Source organism: Drosophila ficusphila, unplaced genomic scaffold (genome assembly GCF_018152265.1).
Source record: "Drosophila ficusphila isolate 14025-0441.05 unplaced genomic scaffold, ASM1815226v1 contig_197, whole genome shotgun sequence".
NCBI classification, from domain to species: Eukaryota; Metazoa; Arthropoda; class Insecta; order Diptera; family Drosophilidae; genus Drosophila; species Drosophila ficusphila.
This window is the reverse complement of record NW_025064091.1, coordinates 2788016-2810041: the sequence shown is the minus strand read 5'-3', so window position 1 is coordinate 2810041 and position 22026 is coordinate 2788016. Positions and strand designations below refer to the sequence as shown.

The 22026-nt window shown below is 35.0% G+C and overlaps 1 protein-coding gene across 24 annotated transcripts in view; it reads right to left on the bottom strand.

Annotated features, from left to right (window-relative positions):
* LOC108097478 (voltage-dependent calcium channel type A subunit alpha-1) overlaps positions 1-22026 on the bottom strand; it is a 51294-nt gene that overhangs the window by 21207 nt on the left and 8061 nt on the right. For 10 of the 24 annotated variants that reach the window (XM_017199752.2, XM_017199753.2, XM_017199754.2 and 7 more), the window contains 14 exons: positions 20131-20246; positions 19215-19274; positions 19029-19133; positions 17732-17929; positions 16821-17334; positions 15799-16137; positions 14211-14774; positions 9957-10100; positions 9441-9642; positions 7909-8073; positions 7591-7701; positions 7387-7470; positions 5353-5358; positions 2262-2264 (listed from right to left, as the gene is read on the bottom strand). In XM_017199752.2, the coding sequence (XP_017055241.1) occupies positions 2262-2264; positions 5353-5358; positions 7387-7470; positions 7591-7701; positions 7909-8073; positions 9441-9642; positions 9957-10100; positions 14211-14774; positions 15799-16137; positions 16821-17334; positions 17732-17929; positions 19029-19133; positions 19215-19274; positions 20131-20246 (2611 nt within the window). The other 14 variants (XM_043209508.1, XM_043209514.1, XM_043209518.1 and 11 more) reach the window with 4 other exon arrangements.

Genomic DNA, 22026 nt, shown 5'->3' with positions numbered 1-22026 from the left:
TCGATGCATTTCAATCTAAACTATCGATTAGTAGTAGCTCGTTCCGTAAGTGGTAGTAGTTAGTAGTTAGTTAGTAGTTAGTATTTAGTAGTAAGTAGTTAGTTAGTAGAGTTTCGCGTGAGGTGCAGTAGTTTGTTTCGTAAAAGGCAGAGAGTTACATACATAGAAGTGGCAGTAATTCGCTGTTAAATCAATTAAGCTATTTAGATTATTAAGAGCTCTATCGCTCTATCGCAAAAATTAAAGCAAAAACGTTCCAATTCGTAATTTACATAGTGTGTTTATATATATATATTTATAGAAATAAGGCCAAATGCTAAACAAAAACTTGGTTTTTCAAATATTTTTACACTTTTCCGATCATTTTTATTTTTTGGTCCAAAAAAATGAACAAATAACTAGATTTAAATTGTGTTCTTTGTGCGTTTCGGTGCCTGTTTGTCTTTTGTGAGTATTTTTTTGTGACTGATTTCGAGTGTTTCGTGTTTTCGATTGGATTATCACCCAAAAAAGGCAGTGATTTTGTGCGTGGGCTTTTGCCAAATACTAATTAACAAACTGTACGAAGTTAGGAAAAATACACATATACGTGTTTTGTTCGTCTAAGGAGGAAATTTTGAAAAGCGATGTTTGTGCGTGGGTTTTTAATTCATATTTTTACTTGTATTTTTGTTTTTTTTTTTTTTTCGTCTAATCTAATCGTCCCAAGGTAAAAGTGGAACATGCGAGGCGTGTTCTACGTATTTAATTTGAAAATGGGCCTAGGCTGGCGAAAACCAATTGGACAGTACAACAGTTAGGTGGTAAAAGTATGTACAATTAATTTTGCGATGCGAAGAAAGTAAATGTTGCGGTACAAGTTTGGGTTTTGATTTTTTTTTAGCTAACTATATCATTTCTTATTCGACGGGGGGCTTTGGCCAAAATATTTTACGCATCAGCTGTTGAAACCCGAAAATGGGCGAATGCATTCGATGCAAATGCATCCGCGCAGATGGGTTGTATTTTCGATATTGTGTATCGGTTAGTATCGATAATAACCGAATACATCAACCGCTGATTTAAGGACGCATACCGCCTCACCGTGGATTCTGCATTTGTTATATCACAAAGGAATTAAAAGCCTTCGACACTGTAGAACATGGAATTATATATATACTATATATTGGTGGTTATTAATATTGCATATGTACACTGAAACAAACGGAAATTAACTCCATCCCAAATGGAATCGATAAGTTGATAGTCCTGAAAAGAAGCATTAGATTAACTCGAAAAAGATTGAGAGAAGTTGGTAGTATGGTTCGGCTTCGGAAAATCTCTTTTCGGATCAATGTAAACTAATTTCCGCACTACGCTTTCCGAAAACCATTTGAAAGTGAAGTTGATTTCAGGTGAAAAGTACTTAATTAATGAGTTTGCAGATACTTAAAGTTAGAGACAAACATTATTTGACTACGGAGTCTAGAGAGGATATGGGATTTGGATGTTTGAATAGCGAGATGTGAGGCAAACTTGTGGCTGCCTTTATTTTCACAACACTGGTGGTGGATTTAAGTACATTGAATCAAAACAAATAAACGAAAGAATCTCGCGTACTCTTCGATCGAGAAACATAGAGTATGTACACGGGATCTATGGCATGAGCTAGGCAGAAAGGCTATATATATGTATATATCTACCTGGGAATCAGAGAATTATGCGGGTTTAGAAAAATAGAGAAAGGAGTACAATGAAGAGCAATTCCACGCAGTTGTTCCATTCGAAGATGTTAAAACTTGGGACGACGCACTTAAAGCTAACTTAATTGGACTATTCTAATCCAAAATCGTAAATCGAAAATCGAAAATCGTAAATCGAAAATAGGGGATGCGGGTAAGTACACACACGTATATATTCACAAAGAACAGGCCCAAAAACCCCGACTAAGTTCGCTGATATATGGTTAACTAGCTAAGAGTAATTACGTTGAGAGCGGGCGAACAAATAAAAGATAGATAGTTGAATCTACAAAATGATTCGACAATATGTGATCGATCTACTCGAGTATAAAAGATTTGTAAAAAAATGTTAAAAACATTCTCGTTGTACGTTTAGGGTTTTTGCTAGATTCTCTAATTAGTCGAAAAAATCTGTAGACTTGTAGACTGTTTTGTTGGTGTTTTGTTTGGTTTTGTATAATTCGTTGTCATCCGTTGATGTTTTGGAGTTTGGTTAGTTTTGAAAGTAGAAAGCTTGTTAGGATAGATTTGTTTACTTACATCCTGTTAGTCAGAAACCATTGGTCAATTGAAATTTTTGGATTTGTTTTGAGACAAATCAATGTGCACACAACTCACACAACCGCATTAGAATCGATTAAATAGATTTTTTTTTTTTGGTTTTTGGAGACCACTCATTCAATTGTTCAATCATTGTTGTAGTTGTTGTTGTTGTTAATTTGTTGTTGTAGTAGTGGTTGGTGTTGTTGTTGTTGTTGAATTTATCATTCAGCAGTTTTCGATTGTATTCGATTGCAATCAGATATTCAGATATTGTTCGGATCGTTGCAATTTTACAAGGCGAATAACAACAAGGAAATGTTCAGGATTTTTTTTTTTTTTTTTTTGGTTTTGTATTCAATTGGTTTAGTTTTTTGTTCAGTGCAGATTTATTGATATTCGACGTTTGACGATCGATCGCAGGTCAAACGAAATTCGTTGGGCGGCGTTCAAGAGATTATTGTTGATTTGTTTTTTTGAGATAGATTTTGTAATATTTTTTTTTTTTTTTTTTTTTTTGAAAAATACAGAAACAAATAAAGTAGAGTTGAAAATTAGTAGGACATGTTTTTCTGCAGATTCTAGCAGGTATACAAAGATAGATCAAGATCAATATCAGTAAGCAGATTGTATTCTATGTTGGTATATCACTGTGTTTGTTTGTGTGTTTATATATTGTATGTCTAGTGTCTAGTGTCTGTTTTTATTGTTCGCTAATTTCTCATTGTTGGTTGGGAAAGTTACAGCTTGGCAAGGATCTAGTTCGATATATCTATGCTCGCAGACCGGTTTTGGCTATGCTAGGCATTTCGATTGGCTTCTACGAGGACATATTTATTGTATACTTGTATACTTTTATACTTTGATACGGGAACACACGTCTTTTTGTTCGATAAAAACTTACTCAATGGAACTGAAAAGGGCGCTCGTCTCGCGGGAACTCGGGAACTCTGATGTGGAACAACCAAGGCAATCAAGCAACTATAACCACTAACACTTCGGCATTGAAACTTCATAAGCGTTTTACAGAATTACAGAAAATGTTCGAAAACTTTTTGGGTTGCGTGTTACAAGCGAAAGCGAAACTCATCAAGATAAAACTCCGAGTGGATTGAACGTTAATGTTATTATAATAAAACCAAACCGCAAGTGTCGGTGAACTGAATTGAGTGTGTTTTGCGAATCGAAATGTGTGTGAAGGTGCGAAATGTGTGGTGGTTGTCATGCAGTAGGAAATGCAACGAAAGCTAATCCAAGCCCAACTGTTTGGCTGAGCCCTCTACGAAATTGCAGTCATGGGAGTGAAATATATGTGAGCATAGCAAAACTGAAGGTGGCGGTGTTTAACAGGAAGTAGAGCTATATTCTTTTTAATTTGGGGTCGGGGGTAGAGAGGTCCTTTAAAAAGCCAGTCCTTATGATAGAGAAACTACTGCTGAGGGCCTGCGAAAAATGAGATTAGATTACCCAGAGAGAGAAAACTAGCAGGAGCAGGCGGAGATTGGCAAAGGACTGGGGTTCTCAATTCAAAAAAGTAGACCAGACAGTATTTGAAATCATGCTTTTGAAGAGTCAAGTTTAAGATCAACAGAGACGTATATAAAAATTTATATATCCAGTCTGAGGGTATATTATTATTTTTCTTCTATTTTTGTTGTAATGTTTTTATTTTTTATTTATTTTTTTTTTGTACCTCATTAGTTGACTTCAATGCAACTCAGACTTTTCCAGGTACTTACAGTTGCCGATCGATTGACTGTTGGGCAGCTCAGAAAATACCTCGTCCGATGAATTTGATGACAATGATGCTGATTTTGATCTTGCTTTGGTTATCGGTTTAGTTATCGAACAATTATCGAAGCATTATTCAATATCGGATAGTGGAGTGGCCTTCACCTTTGATTTTATATATGTATTCAGTGGGCGGGGGGTTTGCGTATTTGTGTGCATGACAGTATGGGTGAGCATTAACCGCAACGAGTATTGGTGTGTGTGACATTTGTCGTGAGTTTGCAATATCGATATTTAACCAAGGAGTCCAGTGCATTGTTAACCAAACGGAAGAATTTGACTAAAACTCGAGCACAAGGCACTTTAAATTCGACACGATCAGTGTCATTTTTAGTTTTTCATTTAAAACTTATTTAACTTTGGGTTTAGATTTTAAACAAGGCGATCCTTGACTTTTGAAGACTGTTTTCGCAAAGGTTATTTGTAGGGATCGTACACCTTAATAACAAACACACATATCACAATGTGAAATTAAATGTGAAAATCACTTATTTTAGAGTTAAGGCACAAGTTATTTATTGGAGCATGCAGTAACGTCTTGTGCAATATTATCTGCAACGTTTGAAGAATAAGCCATTTTCTTTATAAATTTATATTAATTAGTAGTACTGACATGTTAAATATCTATAAAAAGAAATGCCTGCCTTTCTACTACATAATTTGGATGTTTGCCATCGGAAACACTACAGTTTTGAGCTCCTATTAAATGTATATAGTTATGTTATTCCGACCACCCCTTGCTGTACATTCCACCATTAGCTTATGCTCGACTAAAAGCAACTTTATACAAGAGACAGAGAAAGACAGTTAAAGGTAACCATAAATACAGATAGATATATAGAGACAGACAGAGAGACACAGTAGCAAGTACAAATCGCAATGTTGTGTGCTATGCAACTAAAAAGTGATTGCCAAATCGGAAACGGAAATGAAAATGGGAAAATCGAAAGAAGATGGATTAACTAAGACAAATAAGTATACAATGTTGTACGAGGAAATACATAATAGCTAATTGTAGTGAGTTAAGTTAATTTAAATATATAGTTTTGCTGTCGATAATCAAAGTAAATGAAACTAGGTGTGTCTTTTAGGCGAAACGAAATGATAGAGGAAAGTTAAGAGATCGTAATTAATAAGCTTTTTTATAGTGGAAGGCCATTACTTAGCGATTTAAGCGGAATCTAAGTTCATTGATTGGTACACATCGAAAAGGATTTTTAAAAACTTTGTATATTGCTTGTTTTTTTTTTTTTTTTTTTGGATAAATGCAAAATCAGTGTAGATTGTGTTTCGTACTTACATCGTGCTGCAGGTTGTGTCGTTTGGTTGTACATGTTGTTGTCGATGTAGTTGTTGTTTTTTGATGAAGGATCCACGTTCACACATACACGGGCCCAATTGCCACAGTTGTGTGTGTGCACGTGCATGACAGATGCATGGATGCATGTGTATATGTGCGTGCACGCGTTTCAATTGACACACACACAGTTGCACAGTTGCAGGACATACACATACACATGCATGGGATTGTCGAGATGATTGATTGATTAATTTCATCGAAATTGTCGATCGATTGATTGATTAATTTTGGTCGATTTTTTTTTTTTTTTTTTTTTTTTGTTGATATTGATTCAGTTGGGATTCCATTTCAGATTGATTTCATTTGGGTTTTTTTTTTTGATTTTTGATCGATATCATATGATATTTTGATATATTTTGCATATAATCGTTTTTGATTCGGTTCAGTGAGTTGATATATATATATAATTTGTTCATATACAAATTCAGTGGTGAATTGGTGATTGGTGGATAGTGGTTCAGTGGATCAGTGGGTTTGGTGGATCAGTGGGTTCGGTGGATCAGTGGATCGGTGGATCAGTGATGGTGGTTTTTTTGGTGATCGGGAGAGACATATAAAGTTTGTTGCACATTCATTGCATTTGTATTTGTAATTACATAGATGGTATATATTATTGGTTATTGTTGTTTTGTTGTAATTGATGTTGTTTGTTTGTTTGTTGTTGTAGTTGTTTGTGTTGAAGTTGAAAGTTGCAAGTTGAACGTTGTTCGAATTCGAATTCGTTTCAATTCATTCCCGATGTAGCCAATTGCAAGGGACATATAAAACGTTGCGTTCGCATATATAATAACATTATATATATAATATAGATAGGATAATTTTACACCAGTGTTTAGATGTGGAGATTTGCGTGAGTTATATGAAATTACACATTTGTTTAGATATGTGTGCGTGGGTTTTGTTTTTGGTTTTGTTGTTGTCATTATTGTGTAGATATATATATCATTGCGTGAGTGATTATTATATATTTTATGTAGTTTATTTTTTTATTTGCATTCATCGAAACATATTTTTTGGATTGATTCGGATTGGGTTTTCCCGATTTTGAAACCACATTTGGTTTTTGGTTTTCGTACATAAATAAATATGGAAAAGGAAATCAAAAAAGAAATATGATTATTAATTTCTGTAATTTGTGATGTTTTGTTTCGTTTTTGTTTGATTTGGTTATACTGTTTGTGTGTATGTGTGTGTGTTCTCGATATCATATTATATGTAAAAAAAAAAAACTTAAATGAATATAAATTTAGGTATAGGTGTTCGCATGTTAAACGGATAAGAAAAACATGTTTAAACAGTGGGTGTAACTGTACTGTCCTTGCCATCTGTGCATAGTGCCAAAATCCTGACTGTTGCGCTGGATAAAAATATATCTTAGGGATACACAGTGAAACCCAGCATAGTTTGATCAGATATCTTAGGTAAATAAATCTCAGCTAAGTCCCTTTCATTAAGTGCATTGTTGGAATGTATTTTCAATTGCTAAATCCAACAACGAATGACTCTTGCATCCAAAGTAATACAGAAATATCAAGTGGGTGCAAAGATATTACTTTTTCTACCTCTTTTCTTTCTCGAAGTTACTGATACCCTGATTATATTAATAAATAATTATATTCTTTACGCAATAACATCCGTGTAACTAACTTTGGCATTGAAATGATCAAGACTTAAACATATACATCAGATACATATGGTCATACGCATCAGGTCTGTATAGATTATAGACTATGCAGATACTTATTCGATATATAGTACTTCTTCTTGCTTAATTGCGTATTTCTGCAGATGTGTGGCTGTGTCAAAGATAAAGTGTATAGTTGTATCTTGGCAAAATAATGAAGCTAGATACATTTGGTATTTAGTTAAGGATTACATTGTTTCTCTTGTTGTCTTGCATAAAACGGCACAAAAATCGAACACAACAATAATATGTATGCTCTGAGTGGTGTTGTGACAATCAACTATAATTACCCCGAATTCCATCCACAGTGCGTCTACAATGCTGCCCAGCACTGTGATCAGATCGAATATGTTCCACGGATCCTTGAAGAAGTTCTACAACGCGTTCGAATAGAATCATGTAATTTTATGTGTTGTTAATTGTCAGAAATAATTTTTAATATAAGTAAATGATTCCTGGGCTTTTAAGGATTTTTTATGGAGAGAAGTACTCACCTTTACGCCAAATCCAATGATTTTCAGCACGGTTTCTACACTGAACATTCCGGTGAATCCCATGTTGATGTACTTCAGTGACTTTTCATACATGTCTCCTTGATTATGATACTGTTGAGATATAAAGTTGTTACAGTAAAGTTGTCTAAGAATTTATCTAAATACCAATGTCTCAATGGAAGCTTATGTTTCCAAACATTATATTTGTTTGAACATTTCATTACTTTAATGAAAACTCTAAGACTTCTATTACAACTCTTTAATTGTGTGGCCCTCCAAAAGTGGTTTTGGTAACCTATCAAAGCCAAGAACACTTACCTTCATCATCAGCAAAAGCGTGTTGAATACGATCAACATCATAATGAAGTACTCGAAGGGAGTTGAAACCACAATTCGCCAGACTTTATACTTGAAGGTATTCCGATTTTTGGGCATATATCGTTCGAGAGGTCGTGCTCCTATAGTGAAATCGATGCAGGATTTCTAGAGTGAAGAGAAATGTGATTATGTTGATGGATTTGGATGTCCTCTCAATTGGCGTTCGTGGCTAAGTTCTTTTTTCCAAAGTTTAACTAGGGCGTACTTCATAAACGAGATAATTTATAGTACCAGTTTGGCATTTACAAATGATATATACAGACATCAATTACCAACATCGATTTAAACTACATTTCGATTAGTCTGTTGCTTGCAGTAAGTAATAATTAGGTAATCCAATGTTAGTAAATCAATCACAAATCAAATGCAAATTGTTTGAAAGCAAACTAAAGAGTTCTACCCCCTTAAAATAATGGCGAATACATTCAGTTAACACATGCCCAATTTGATTTAATTTAATGGTTTACGCTCGGGTTTTTGTCAATGGGTTGTGTCTGTATTTGGTTTTTAGTTGGAATTAGCTATACACTTGTCGGATTTTAGTTAGTTTGGCAAACTAAAATTAATAATAGACACTGCTTACGAGTTGGATACGAATGCATACTTACAATCGGCTTTGCTCGCGATTTGGGTTTGGACAACTAAGTTGAGACGATAAAGATCGTTAAATATTCCGAAACTAGTAGGGAATATTTAAGGACTATCGTGTGTGAAATGATATATCTCTATTTTCCGGTAAATGTTCACTATTTATATCAAAATTGCTACTGATCGAATCGAGGCTTCTAAGCGAATGTATGGGTTTCGGTTTAAGTATCGTTTCTGTTTTTTTTTTTTTCGGTTTTGATTGGGGTTTGAAGTTGTTTTGAGTAAACCAGAATTCAAAACTATCTAGAGCGGATCTATACACATATTGTAGTATATATGTAGTTGGAGAGTGTTTGTGGAGGTGTTTTATATATTTTTTCTATATTTTTTAAGGGGGGTCAGTGGGGTGACATCCACAACGAATAAGGCGAAAAAGCAAGGCAAACATTTCGCACATACGATTTCAAAATGGAGCTACTCTAGGATTTTTTGGAGACATTCTATGTACGAGTACGAGTTTATTTTGATCAGTGTAGTACAGTGTGTACATGTTGTGGAGTTCGTTTTTCGATTTTCATCTGGAAAGTATTTTCTGTAGGTAGTTATGTCGGTAGCGGGTTTTCATTTTTCTTACGAGTTAGTGATATGTACGTGCATTTAAATCAATTTATTAGTTAAATAACTTTAACGTTTTTTTTGTATTTTTTGTTTTTTTGGTTTTTTGGGTTTTACATATACAAATACGACTAGAGCGGTACATTACACAACACACACACAGATACTTATAAGCAGAGAGAGAGAGAGACAGATAGAGACAGTGAAAGGCAGAGATTTGGATTTTGGACTCACGTAACTGGTTCAAAGGTCGAATGGGCGTGGCTCACCTGATTTTTGTCAATCTCGCCATCTTGCAACTCAGCTTCGCCTTGCTCTTGAAACGTAATAATGATCAAGGCCACGAATATGTTGACGAAGAAGAACGGAAATACAATAAAATACACAATATAAAATATGGACATTTCGATCCGGAAATTTTGGATTGGACCCCTATCTTCATAAGTGGCAGCCATTGAGTGTTGCAAGACCCTATTTTATTCGTATTCATATTTTTTCGATCGATGAATGTTGAATGTTGTGTGTGGATGAACATTCAAGGTGCAGTTGTTTTTTTTTTTTTTTTTTTGTTTTTTTTTTTTTTTTTTTTTTGAGGAGAAAGAAAGGTAAAATACATTAGTTAGGTATGTTATTCATTTTGATTGGTTTTTTTTTTGGATTTGCAGCCGACAGAGAGACAGATCAAAAGACAGATTTGAGATACAGATACGAAATACATGATACGGATACAAATATACATAGATGGGGTGGAAATATCGGTTTACAACAACAACAAATTGGCTTACTGTGGCCATCCCTCGCCGGTTTGCACAGCAAATAGCGTCAACATTGCGGCAGCAACATTATCGTAGTGGAAGGCCCGCGGTTTCCAAACCCGCAACTCCTGTTTCGGCAGCAATTCGTCCTCCTCGTACTTGAAATACGACCCCCTGGGTTTGCATTTCGGTTTTTTGCGTTTTGGTTTTCGTTTTCAAATTGGTTTTCATGTTTTTTTTTTTTTTTTTAAGATGGTGTTTGTCGCAGGTGTGGTTTAGTCATTAGTAATTTGATTGAGACTCATTAGAGAAAGTACCACAAATAAAGTTTGCGCAACAATAAACACAAAACGAAATTAAGAGGTAATGAATCGAAACTAAAGCTTGGCAAGCATCTAAAACTGAACATCAATTGGGGATTAAAATACATTTTATGGTTTAATCTTTTCCGTTTTTTTCGGTGGATGCTTTTGAAAGTTTAATGGTTTGGTGAAATGATTTTAATGTTAAGTACATGTTGAAATCGAAATCTAGTAAACGAAAACGACAGTTAGATTTCTAAAGAAAAACATTCAGGGGTGTCTTGAAAATCTATTTTTAAATTCCTTTTTATCTAAATTCTACTCAAATCGATAGATTTTTGTGACACCCCTGGCAGAGTTGTATTTTAAATTAGTGACTTTCGTTGCAATTTAAGCATGGCGTGTCCTGGTTTTTCAGTTAGTGGAAGGTATGTAAGTCAGTGGTGCAAAAAGCGGCTGTTTTCCCTCTCAAAATTCTACATACTGCATTGACCTTTTTCGAGTGGAAAATTTGATATGGCACTCGGCACTTGGCACTTCAACTCAAATCAAATCAACACTCGATAAGGTCGGAGTAATAAGGCGTACAAATAAAGAAATGTTCGAAAATCACTAAACAAAAATGAAGAAACTACTAAAACCATTGTTGTACCCATGGTATTGATTGAATGAATGGACAAGACTGTGGGTTTCGATTCGGAGTCGTGTTTCTCAAAAAGTTCGAGCTCCATTTCTTACTGGGTTTGGTTTTTGGGTTTTTACGTGGTTCGGCCCGTTGTCAATTCGGTGATGTGTAACAAAGCAGCTGCGCTTAAATTGGTGAGTTTTTTTTTGGCTTGGATTCGAAGGAATAAGCTACTTTACATGCCAAAATGGCAGATAGTCACCGGTTTAAAAAAAAGTACATTGCAAATGATTTATTGATTGAATATTATATTATATTTATGAATTATTTAATACAGAATATATTGAATCCAAATACGTAGAGTTTTTTTTTCAATCAAATTGACTGGCAAATTTTACTCGAACCAATTGAAAATTTTGAGAGACTGGTTCTGTAACCGAAATTCAAAATGTACTTTCTTCTTGCAAAAATACACAGAAAAAAAAATAAAGTTTCTTCGCTGGCGGTGAGTGTCAAATGCTAGTGGGCGTTGGGATGTACGTGTACATATGTATTTTGGTTTTATTTTTGAGTAAATTTTAGTTGGATTTGATTTGGTTGTCAATTAGGCAGGGCGTTTGGGCCACAGTTATTGCATACGAAGGCCAAACAGCTAAAACAAACCGATACTCTAATGGCTTTTGGTACTCGTTGAACGTCCCTCGGTTGCAACGCAAGTATCGGTCATTGTTTTTCACTTCTCAACAAAGATACGCGGTGTCAATATAATAATATAATACAATACATAATGATACTCTTTATACACACACACACATATGTAAATTGGAAAAGAGCGCTCGTCATCTAATTTGGATATAGTCTACTACAAATTGGTTACGATATTCCTACGAAAGATTATCACTATTCGTACAAAACCGAAAACTTGTTCGTTTTTGGTGGATAGATTTATAAATACTGGAACATACAAATAATGGCGTGTATGCATGGATGATGGCTAGATATTGGGATACACTTACTACTTGGTTTTTGGAGAGACTTTACAGAAAAGAAGGGAAGCCAGGACCTAGAAACTTGGACCCTACTGTTCGCTCTTCCCTAGGGAATCGGGTCTTGAACTTGTGGAAAATCAGAGCTTCATCTTATCATCTTATCTTCTGTTTTAACTTTGGAAATCTATTCATTTGTCTATTCTATGCGCGTGCTTATTAAGAAATCTTCTGGTAGTAATATGGACTCTTTGGTATTTGGAGAATACCCAATTGCAGTTAAATGAAACACTTAAGTTAAGATATATAATATTTGTGGCTAATCGCGAAGATATTCCTGCTATATCCTTTGGTGTTTCCCGAGCTTTGGTTTTTATGAAGAGAACATATACAAACATACACTGATACGGCTCAACTGATTAAATATAGATATATATATATATATTGATAAAATAAATATATAGAAAATTAGGCGTAACTGGTAAGGTTTTTCAGGTGGCAACTAGAAACTGTAGGTTTGCATTTCTATATCACAGATGTTGATTCGAACGCATTTTCTCTATTTTTTCTTTTATATATGCTTTTTATCATCCACTTTTTGATTCGGTTGTATTTCCATCAATTTTATATTTATGGTTGGTATTCGTTTTTGTATATTTTTTCCTTTTTCTTTTTTCTTTTTTTTTTTTTTTGTATGTTGTTTGTTTTTGGCCCGTTTAGTCGCGTGACTGTTAATTAGACAAGTCAGGCAAGAAAAACATGGCAAGAAACTATAAAATGCTACTCTTACATTCTGTTAAATCAGTGCACCTTTTTTGGTTTCATGAAAACAAATACGATAATAGAACGAACAGAAGGATAACGATAATGGTTGGGTTAACGAAACAATCGTACGACACACATTTAAAAACGGGGATTTTGGGGCTGGAAACTTATATCCTAATTGCTCTTTATTGGGACCATTTTAAAATCGAACACACACATATATGGTTTATAATTATATACAATAAATTGGGGAGTTAAGTAGCTAACAAAAGCCTCGTCCTGTTTTCTCCATTTAACTCTCGGTATTACTGATTCCAGTAATAAAATCCTCGTAGTTTCTCTCTCGTAATTTTCACCTCACAGGGAGTTCAAATCGGTATGCAAATAGACACACAAATATATATTGTAACACTGTGGGACGGATTCAAAACATACTTAGATATTTATGCGCTAGTCAGGCCAAAATCAAAACTTTACAGCTAGACATTTATGTATTGGGACTTATAGAAGTGTTGTGTAGGCAAAGCACCCCTATTTTATACGACTGGACAGAATATAAGAGTATTGACTCCTTCCATCACCTTCAAAATTTGTTGTTTCACTTTTTCTTTTAAATTTAATATAATTGTGCAAAATTAATAACAAGAAATAGAAAGTCAATTAAAAATGTATTTTTGTAAATATAATAACCTTTTGTTTGAATTTAAAAACATGTTTTCAATTACTTTTCATAAATACCGGAAATGCCCTTTTAAGTAGGCAACACTTTTTGAATATCGTAAATAATTTGAAATTTGTTAGCCTGGCATAAATTCGTTAGCCTACGACAATAGATAAAATCACTTAAAATAATGTTAGTTTAAACAAATGTTGCTATTTTTTTTAATATTAATTAATATAGCACTAGATTTATAAAAATTAGTTTATTTTCTACACAATGTTTTAGCCTAAAAACTATGGCACAACATATATTTCAAGGAAAAAGTCACACCACACTTTGTAAAGCATTGGAAGGAGTTGGTACTATTATCTTGAACATGGCTGTACGTGTACGTGTGAGAGCCCAAAAATGTTTCGGGAAATGTACGTACGAGTGGGTGAAATGTGTTCGTTCTTTCCGAATCTAAAAGCTACGCAATGTACATATAGTTTTTTTGTTGGGTATTTTTCAGTTAGCTAATCATGTTACTTGACCTTAGACAAATAAACACACAGAGTTAGCAACAGAGACAGAGAGAGAGAGAGAGAGAGATAGTCGTAGAGAACGTGTTTTCTGTGGGAGAGAGTGGGAGAGCTAGAGCGCTACAGTGTAACGCGGCTAAACGAGTTGTTAGGATTTAAAAATGATCGCGATGGTAAATCAAAAAACCTTAAACAGGTCACTACGTAAGGACATTTAAATGGCACCTTAGCCAAGTCCCTTTTGCAAAATGATTCACAACAAAAAAAAACCAAAAAATAAATCAGAACTAAACAGAGCAATAAAGAAAAAATACAACATTGGGAAATAAAGACTAATTAAGATCAAGAATAAGGTTACAAAGACAAACTTAAGTAAAGCGAACGAACAATCTGTAAACTTGAATTGAATATAAGTTTTACTTACTGGCACTCTGCGGAAGTATGTTTACTTTCGTCCGTACAATAAAAAAATTTTCCATTGAACAATTGTACTCCAATAACAGAAAATATAAATTGAAACAATATGTACACGATTAGAATGTTAACAACATTTTTCAATGAGTTCACGACGCAATCGAACACGGCTTTCAATTTTGGTACCCGCTTAATGGTCTTCAATGGGCGAAGGACTCGCAATACCCGAAGCGATTTAATAGTCGATAAATTTTGTCCAGCGCTGCTACCGCTCATATCGAAACCGAAACTAACAGCAGCGCATATAACGACCACAGCATCCATAATATTCCAGAATTCTCTTAAATAGCTGCCAGGGTGCAGGATAACACCCAAGTCTACAATTTTCAGCAACATTTCTATCGTGAATACGCCGGTAAATGCATAATCGAAATAGTTCAGTATCTTGTTTCGCCTTGAGTTCTCACGAACGGGATCTTCGGCTGCTAATGCTATTGATGACATTGAGATGACAACCATAATGAAGAAATCAAAATATGGCAAATTAACAACCCAATGGGCGCCGCGTCGTATGCTGTATAAGTCGTGCGTTTATCGAATTCATCGGAACAGCGAATAGATAGATAGGTTTAGTATCGATAATTGAGTGGTTTCGATTCATTTGGTTTTTGGTTTTGATTTTGATTTTGGTTTTGGTTTTGGCAATCAAATAGGTTCATGATCATATTTTTTTAGCATTCGGGATTGCGTCAAATTCGATGTCAGTTTAGTTTTTATTTTATAAGGTTTTTTTTTATCGGTTTTTGATTGCAATTTATTTTGATGTGGGTAAATTTTAAAGATTTTTTCGATGTTTCAGATTCCAGATTCCGATTGTAATTTTCGCATTTTGTTAGAATTTTTTTTTTTTTTTTGACAACCGTTGATTTTTATATTGAATTTGTTGATGGATTTCATTTTTGTCGTCGTTCCAATTCGCATTTAATATTTCAGGTTTTGAATTATTGTTTTTGTTTGTTTGAATTTTGAGATGAGTTCGTTGATGTTCGTTGTTTAGAATGAATTGTTGTTGTTGTTGTTGGTAATCAGTTTGTTGTTTGTTGTTGAGAGTGTCGATGATTATTTGCAGTTTATCATGATGGTGGTTGATTATGGTTGATGATTATAATAATTGTAGTCGGATATTGAATATACATATTTACAAACAGATGTAGATTCGATCATTGATTGATTGATTGATTGATTGATTGTTTGGTTGGTTGTGTGCAACATAAGATTGTAATCGAAAACAGGAAAAAAGGTAAAAAAGAAAAGAGTATTGCATCAGTAATCGATTAAGTTTGTCACTACAGCAATTGTAGTTGATCGGATTAGATTAGATCTAGATATATGGATGAGCTAGGATAGGATAGATATACTGTACAGATATACGCTTGATAGATAGTCTTAGAGATATCACATCCTTCTGGGCGGATCTTGGTGGCTGGAAGAGATTCGATTAGCTTACGACTAAGGATGAACCCTATCCAATAACTACGAGGATGATGGGATGAATGGGCGAGTGTGTTTGATCGGTTCGAATGGAGGGGAATATTTACGGATTGGTCGGTGAGAGTATAAACATCGATGAGTATGGCAACATCGGCTTGGGACCCTCGGTCACCTCCTCCTCCTCCTTCTTCTCCTCCTCCTTCTTTTTGCCCTTGCTCGATTTGCTGGGCACAACGGCACCGTCACCATTCTCCACATGAACCCCGTCCGCCTGGAGGGCCTCCATCTCCTTCTCGAGCTCCTGCAGTTGTTTCTCTTTATCCTCTTCGACTTGTTCCTCTTCGGCTGCTGTTAGTTCTTGGGCATTCGCCAAATTATCAACGGCGATAGCCAAGAACACATTCAATAGCGTGTAATTTCCGAAGAGTACCAAAACGATAAAGTATCTGTCGAAAGAGCACCAAGAACACAGAAATCAATCGGATGATCTAGATCATCATTTCAAATATTGTCATTTAATATTGTTTTTTTTTTTTTTTTTTTTTTTTTGGGCATTGGCTCAGGAGTGTGGAACCTCCTCGATGTGGCATGAAACTCAAAATGTACGTGTGTATTGTACGTGTGCTGTGGGGAAAGTGTTTTGGGATCTACGCTTAGGTTTCGTTCACAAACGCCTCGTATCTGATAGATAGAAAAAAGAGTCGGTTGAAAAGCTGCAAAGAGAGATGAGATCGAGAGAGTAGACAAAAAGGATATAGCGTTTAATCGGATGCACAATTGAATGTCATCGATGACCAAGTTTCTACACTTACGGATTAGCGGATATTCAGGATGCATGATTCTTATTGTGGTTTAGAGCTTATCTCGTGACTTGAGCCTGCAGAATTTTGTTTCTGGGTAAAATTCTTCAAGCTCCCAAGTCAATGGTAGATTGCACACATTAATGGTTCGACGTTCAATGAATTGTAATTACTATTTTGATCGATCTTAAGAACAGATTACGTTCTGCATGGGGACACCTAATTAAACTAGCAACTGGCTTACAATGCACATGATGGATAGATAGATAGCTGGATATCTGGATGTCTGGATATCTGTTTGGTTCGAGATACGATTACACAAAACTTACATAGAGTAAATCATTCCTTTCTGGGCGCCGCCCTGCGATATAATGCCCTGGTACATGACCTCGTTCCAATCCTCGCCGGTGAGGATCTGGAATACGGTCAGCAGGGCGATCGGGAAGGTATTGAAATTGGTCTCGGGCGTTCCGCCCGGCAGATTGAACTGTCCGCCGAACAGCTGCATGCCCAGCAGGGCGAATATCAGGATGAACAGGAAGAGCAGGAACAGCAACGAGATAATCGATCTCATCGAGTTCAGCAGGGATATCACCAGATTGCGCAGCGACGACCAGTACTTGGTGACCTTGAAAATGCGCAGCAATCGCAGGGCTCGCAGCACGGACAGACCGAAGGAGCCGCCCTTCACCTCGGACCAGATCACCTCGAATATCGAACCACTAATGACAACGCAATCGAATCGGTTGAACGACGACTCAAAGTAGATCCGCGGCCCCAGCGCGTACATCTTGATGAACATCTCCGACATGAAGAGTCCCAGGAAGATGAATTCCGCGTAGTCTGTGAGGGAAAACCACAAGGAGTTATAGTCAATAAAGTAAATCAAATGGTTAAAGGCTTCATCAAAAAATTCCTTTCAATTCAGTATACTTTCTACATTTAAAAATACGGTTTGTTTCTTCCAATAAACTTACAAAATTTAAAATGTTACTATTACTCAGCAATTTAACTGTTCGAATATCATGTTGAAAAATTTTAGAAAAATTGTTGTTACATTTTTAAAGATTCTAAACATTAGAAATGTATATTGTACACTTTTAAGAAGTTCTACTGTAAGCAAGATTCCTTGGCGAAATTGTTACAAAATTACAAAAGGCTTTGTTAGCAATCTAGTTATGTTTCTTAGCTTTGGAATTTTCTTTTTAATTCGAAAATTTACAATTAATTCGAAACTTACACAGAAACTCAGTAAGGAACGATGGCTGTCCATAGTGCTCGACGGCAACGCAGACTGTGTTGAGAAAGACGAGGACGATCACGAACCAGTAGAACCACTGAGTCTTCACTGTATGTCGGATCCAGAATCGAAACCGCTTCTCCGCCCGCCAAAATCCAGTGCAACTTCCTTGAGGTTTCGAGCGAGTTTTCAGGTAACCTAAGGAGGAACACAGAGAAGAAATCATTTAAGTACCAGTTTTACAATAAATTAGTTGTGCATTTACGAATATCTCCACCTATTGAACAACCAGGCAAATGTTGTGTACACTGCTCAAATACGGATGCAATTTCAAAACAAAATTCGGATACTCTTACTATTCAATGACTATTCCTCTTTGGACTTTGTAAGTTTATTTTTCTAATTTTATTATTTTGTTTTGAAATGCACTGCTAGCAAAATTAAATGTACTCAAATACAATGCGAAAGAGTATGTTGTTTTTGATCTTAACATGGTATGGATTACTATTTGTTTATATAGACGACGTTACACAAGTGCGGATTTTATATTTTTGGGTGGGCACTATCTATATAGTTTACTTAAAGCTTAGCTCGTTGAAATCCATACGAATGCCGCCTAAAGGTTTCTATCTAAGGTGCTCGTTTCTTTTTTCAAAACTCGAAGGTCCATTAACAGCTCCTCTTATTTTCACCAATATTTTTGATGTTTTCTTATTGATTTTCCATTGGCCATCTTTACATCTAACACCAACTACTTTCTCATATTTACACAAGTGATTGCTTTACATCGATTTAAAAACGTATCTGTACGATGAGATTTATGAAGTAATTTCTATTTGCTTGGATTGCGAATTTAATGGGGGTTTCACTATCTGACGCCGGTGCAGATTTCTCGCTTCGTGAACAAATAAATAATAATTTACTTACACATTCGGAACATATTCAATGTATGAAATACAATTTCGTTTTGTTGTTGTAAGTTCAAGTATAGAAATAAAAAATTGAATTAATCGCATATTGCCATCCCATAAAATGCAATATAACTTAGGAGTACCCACTTTTACTTTTGTTTTTTTTTAGAAGGGAAAAAGGAAATTGAAAAGCGAAGTGCAACTGGAATTGCAGCATTTAATGTAATTTTGATTTCGTTATCATGTTTTACCCCATTAGGTTTCTTTGAAACTGTGAAACCAGAAGCTTTTTCTTTTTTTTTTGGTTTTCGAGAAAGGTCAAACGTTGTTGGCACTTAAAGCCAAACACCGGGCTCTTAATTATCTATTTAAAATATCTTTCTTACCATCGTCACCGTAATCTTCCTCGGCTTCCTCCTCTTCGGTGTCAGTTGACTTTGATTTTCCCAAGCTTTTCAGCTTTTTCCGCTTGGCTGCGTTTCGTCTGCGAGCTGTATAAAAAAAAAATGAAAATGTTATTCACTAATTAAGATGGTATTTTTATCAAAAAATGCGATGCGATGGCAACTCACCCTCCATAATGTGCATTTTTTCCTCCTCGGTTGTTCGCTCCTCGGCTAGAATTACCTCCTCTGCAATAACAGCAAAATCGGGCGATTGGTATTTTTTCATGGCAGGCAAATCGATTTAATCAACACATAAGCAGAAAGGATATATATATGTTCAATATAGTTGATGTGGGATATAGTGTGTTGTTTTTTTTTTCATATATAGTTGGGAGGCATGAGGGATCTGTGTCCATATTTCCACGATAGCTATTTTATTTAGTCGGAGTATAGTCGGGAATTTATTTACTTTCAATTTGGCTAAGCAAAGGTTTTAAGGACTCGGTTTCTATGAGGAGAGGGATGCTAAGAATGTGCCAAGAGTGCTGGCTATTTAACAATATCTTAGTACAGCATAAACGCATCTTTTATTTTGTTGTTATATCATATAATTGATTATGTTTTTGTTTCACATGAAGGTTTTTGAATGAGTTGAGCAATATCAAGTGAAAAGATGATATTGAAGTAAAGTCCTAAATAATTATTGGACACTGAAACAGTTCTCTCAATTTTTTAAATATTTTTGAAGCCCAGTTAATTTTTCAAATTTGTTATTTGTACATTAATTCGAAGTTAAATTGAAGCTCTTGCTAAAATCTCCATCTGAATGTTTTTTTTGTTTTTTTTTTTAATTTAAATGTTGATTTGTTTTAAAAAGATATATATAGAATTTTTTTTTTTTTAGAATTGCTGATTCAGAAAAGATCAATATCGTTTTAGAAACATTATATACAAATATCTGTGGATGAACATGGGTATGGGGTGAATATGGTTTAAATTTTCATGTCTGAATATTCGTGTATGATAGTTGTTTGTGATTCGAGTCAAAGTGAGTGTATATATAGATAGATTTACAAACAAGAAATAGGGGTAAATACTATACCAGCTTTACAAATCCATTCAACATAGCCGTTTAACTCTCTTTCTAGTTGCTGCTGCCTTCTAAGTTTAAGAAACTCTTGTCTATTTTCTACTTTTTCTCGTTCTTTTGCGAATTCACTACAAAAAATAATTAAGTAGAACGTGATAAACCGAAAAAACAGGATTGATTGATTGCTAAAAACGATCATGTATGCTTTGGTATTACAATAGCAAAGTTCACACCATACATTCGTCATTTGGTTGTTTTGTATAGTACGAGTGTAATCAACAGAGGAGAATCGAATTAAATTGAATTGAATTTAACCACAAAACCAAAGTCAAAGAATATTCAAGTGCTTTTCTCTTTTCAAAACACAACAAACGGGCAACAAACAGAAGGTCGAAATAATGAGCTGGCATTTAAATAACACAATAACATTTCGATATATATATAAATATATCTTATTTATTTTTTTTTTTTTTGGCATCGGAGAAGAGACCCTCGATGAGGTCAGAGGTCAAGAGTCAAGGAAACAGATACAAGAAGGGAATGTGTTAGATTATATGTGTGCATACAAGCATATATAGAATGACTTATTCGGTGGCGACAAATAAATATATAGTACGCATGGGTTGATGATGCCATCGGGTCTTCAATAACTCTTTTTTCTTTTTTTAAATATTTTTTTTTTTTGCCCTGTTTTTTCGCTGGGAGTCTCTGAGTCTAGATCGATGATACTTTGATGGAGTTGAAAGAAAATCGGGACAGAACATTGATTTTGATAGGTGGGTGCACTGGTATCAGTATCAGTATCAGTGTGGACTTGTGGGGTGTATATAGTATATAGTATATAGCCAAAATATAGCCAAGATTCAAACAACATTTCACGACTCCGCTGGCGGGGAATGTATATATTTGGATATTTGTTAAAGATGGCTAACTGTTGTAGAAATATCTAGTTGGTTAGTTTGGTTTATTGTTTTTTAGGCTGCTGGGAATTCAACTTTATCGCTATGGTATTAAGTATCGGGTAAAGTCGGGTGTGTAGCAAAATGCAGAGAATATATATATATTATATATTTTATATATAATACGCAATACGCATTGGAGAATATATTGTATATGGTTTCGGATATTGTTTCAATTGGTTGAACTCTAAAAGGGGAGAACGGCATTTCGCAGTTGGTATTAATTCGGTTCTTTTGGAAGTAGTTGTTGTATTATTGAGTAGTAGGTAAGTTTTGGGTACCAGAACTCATTTTTGTAGCCGGGGATTTGCTTGCGATCTATTTAAGAATACGTAACTAGCAGTAAATCAAACAAGTTCTTTATAAATTCGGGAGGAGTAGGTCGTTTTTTTCTTGCTTTTGGTTTTAGTTAGTTGATGGGTGTTTAAATCAATGAACTCGCTCGGATTCGATAGCATACGAGTAGACTTGTTTTTCAGTGTTTTCTGTTTATTTTATTCTCTATTTTTTCTTTGGCCGATATTGTTATATATTGCAGGTTGTGTTGTATGATTATGGCGGTTTACTTGGTGGCACTTAGATTTAGATCTAGTTGTATAAACCTGCTTGTGTGATCCAGTCAAGGTACGAAACCATTGCTGTCTGAAACATGGCCCGAAAGCGGCATTTTTGAAACTCCATGCGACGTTCGACACGATTTCGTTCGTTCGAAAACTCTCTGAATTCGGGAATACGATAGTTAAATGCATATAACAAAATTCCAAAACAGAATACTTGAACCGAAACCGAAAACAATGGCAAATCAAAACAGAAGTATTTCAAACACGTACATACATATATTTTTGAATCCTTTGTCGACAGGGATTTAATTTCCATTAATTTACATCGAATTAATTCCTTTTTTTTGTTTTGCACCCCGTGTTATTCGCATGCAAGTAACTATGTAAAA